This window comes from Gregarina niphandrodes (assembly GCF_000223845.1).
Source record: "Gregarina niphandrodes unplaced genomic scaffold scaffold00015, whole genome shotgun sequence".
Taxonomy (NCBI): Eukaryota; Apicomplexa; class Conoidasida; order Eugregarinorida; family Gregarinidae; genus Gregarina; species Gregarina niphandrodes.
The window spans coordinates 34,514-37,333 of record NW_011646042.1 but is presented as its reverse complement, the minus strand read 5'-3'; the positions used below and the strand labels follow the sequence as shown (position 1 = coordinate 37,333).

General features: G+C 52.2%; 2 protein-coding genes across 2 annotated transcripts; both read left to right on the top strand.

Moving 5' to 3' along the window:
* Positions 1-526: 526 nt before the first annotated feature.
* Positions 527-2,020, top strand: GNI_081150 (splicing factor; the record flags this gene model as incomplete). Its single annotated transcript, XM_011135715.1, has 1 exon — positions 527-2,020. The coding sequence occupies one exon, from the start codon at positions 527-529 to the stop codon at positions 2,018-2,020; it is 1,494 nt and encodes a 497-aa protein (XP_011134017.1).
* Positions 2,021-2,047: 27 nt separating this feature from the next.
* Positions 2,048-2,540, top strand: GNI_081140 (hypothetical protein; the record flags this gene model as incomplete). The annotated part of the gene is made up of 2 exons (XM_011135714.1): positions 2,048-2,110; positions 2,207-2,540. Coding segments are annotated over 2 exons (397 nt in total), but the record flags the coding sequence as incomplete, so codon positions are not given.
* Positions 2,541-2,820: the final 280 nt, after the last annotated feature.

Genomic DNA, 2,820 nt, shown 5'->3' with positions numbered 1-2,820 from the left:
GACGACAGGAGCTGACTCGCGCACGTCAGAGACTGACGGACGGACGGTAGAGACGCGGCTTCCGGACTGGATCCCACCTGCTGCGGAGATGCTTCCGAACCACTTCGCAAAACCACGGCAAGCCCGCAGATGATTCACACATCTCGCAACGAAGCAATGGGGCGACGCAACTCTAAAGCCCATGGTCCGTGCCCATTCCGTTGGAGATGAGCCAGTCCTAATATCTGAGGCGGGAGCTGTTGAAAAGAATTTGCAAAAGGCTCTTCAGCCTTCTGCGTCCCGAAAAGTTGGCCTGAACAGGCGGCACTGACAACGTGAACAGGCGGCACTGACAACGTTAGGGGCTAAGATGTTAGACGGTGGCTACGATAGGGGCTGCACTACGTTAGGACTGGCTGGTGAAGACCTTGTTCATCGCGGGTGGTCTCTAACAGAGGGGCCAGTCAGTGATGTATCTGGGAGTGTCGCGCTAAGCAGCGTCGTGTGTTTTATCGTGCGGGTGCACACCGGCTGGGGACAAAAAAATATGTCGGCCATTGTGGCGAAGGGTCCGGCTGAAGATGGGGCAACATTGGTAGAGAACCCATACGCAGATATAATAGTTCCGCCTCCTGCGGTTCGGGAGGTTATAGATAAGACGGCTCAGTTTGTGGCTAAGAATGGTGTGGAGTTCGAGAAGCGGATGATGCAGGAGGCGAACGCGAATGAGCGTTTTGGTTTCCTATTTCCGAACCATGGGTACCGGGATTACTACGACCGCAAGTTACAGGAGGTTCGGGAAGGGAAAGTACGCACTCTAGTGCCGGTGGTACCGGATGTTGTGAAGAAAGTTTGGGAGCGAGAGGCGGCGGCGCAAGAAAAGCGTCTGGCGTTAAAGAACGCCGCGGAGGGGCAGGGTAGTGGTTTTGAAGCGCTGGAGTTGGATGAAAATGAGGACTTCATGGGCTCAGGAGAAACAAATATCGGTCTGACGGGAGGCGGTATGGAGCGGTTTAGCTTGATACGGCCTAATGTGGGCGCTGAGGAGGACGAGGTAATAAAGCTGGTTGCACGTTTCGCGGCCTGTTCAGGACAGGCGTTCGTCTCAGGGCTGAGTCAGCGCGAACGTGGTAACAATGCTTTTGATTTTCTAAAGGCGAGTCATCCGAGCCACGGTTACTTCCGGTCGTTGATGGATTCCTACGCCCGGATCATCAAATTGAACAGAGAAGGTGAGGACGAGTTTTTCACCAAGTCCAGGCTGCGAGTCATCAGTCGACAGGCCGCAATGGCCAGTTGCAGCGCGGACGAAGACCTGAAGGCTCCGCTATATGGCGAGAAATTGGTGCGGAAGTTGCTGGCGCAAATGTACGTGCGGCAGAAACACTATGCCAAAATCAATGAAGAAAAAAGAAAAAAGGAGGAAGCCGAGGCAGCCGACAAGGCGGCCATGGCCAGTATCTTATGGGACCGGTTTGTGGTAGTAGAAACCATCACCTTTACCGACGCTGACGAACAGCTGCCCCTACCGGCTCCAGATTGGACTGTTCACGCCACGCCGCCTGAAGAGCCGGTTCAAACCGCACAAGACACACCTTCTGAAACAGCGACCAAACCGGCCACCAAACCGCCGCCTCCACCGCCGCCGGTCGCAGTCGTGCAACCCGTTGCCGCCGTGACTGCTCAAGTGGACGGCGAAGAACAAAAGATTATTCTCAGACCCGATTATGTGAGGCGACCGAAACGTGCTGTGGCCAATAACAAGTACTTCAAGTGCCCCATTACTGGGCAACTGGTCCTAGCTGAGGAAATGAGCTCTCATCTTAAAGTACTCCTTCTGGACAAACAATGGAAAAAACAAAGGGATGATCTATTAACCAAAGCGCTAGCAGATTCCGCGTATGCACCCGACTCAGATATCGAAACGAATATCGCCAACTTCGTCCTTAAACGACCCGACTTATTCGGTACTGTGGAAGACGAAATACACGAACACATTATTAGGCCTGATACTATCACAAAAAAATCCCGGCTGGGGTAAGAAGAAGCTCCAAGGCCAGTTTTTAATATGGCTTCCTCACTAGAATCCTCGGCTCGGAAGCTTCAAGAAAAATTGGCATATATCCAACGTGTAAGTGCAGACGGGCAGTTGGGGTAGAAAAGTGGCGGAGTCGGTCGGCGGCTGTGGTTAGTCGGTCGACACAGACGGGTATCGCTTCCTTTCCAGAATTGTGGACATGGTGTTAGCGCAGACGAGGAGTGCGAAATCATTGGTGAATGTCTTGGGCTCTTTGGGGAAGTCATAGAGTCAATACCCGATACCATAGGGACGGAGGTGTATGAGCCGATGAATGCGTATGTAGCAGAGCAGCTGGACGTTTTTGGTTTATATATAACCGACAAGATTTTCAATGCCGGAGACTTGTTTAAGACCCGTTTCAAACATTTCGTCCATGTGTTGAAGCTGCAAATTATGAGGAGAGAGTTGCGCCTTGACGGAAACATAAAGTTGGAGTGGAAGGAGAACGAATTGGGGGCGGATGGTGAGGTTGTTGGAGGTGGTCAGTTCCTGTCGCTTTGGACACGCGTGTGTGCGAAGTATCAGGATTGCGCTGATGACAAAATAATCAAAATATTTCCGAGGCATTTAGGGCGTCATCTCCTGTCTTACAAGGATATATGCTTAACTCTGTATCAAGCAATACCAGTAATAGTTAAAGAAGTGGACGGGGCCGCCTTCGGGCGCATTTTGGAGCAAATGCCGTCATTACGGCAATTCGAAGGAGGGCCTTCGGGAGGTGCTTCGGGAGGTGCTTCGCGAGGTGCTTCGTCCCGGGTAAA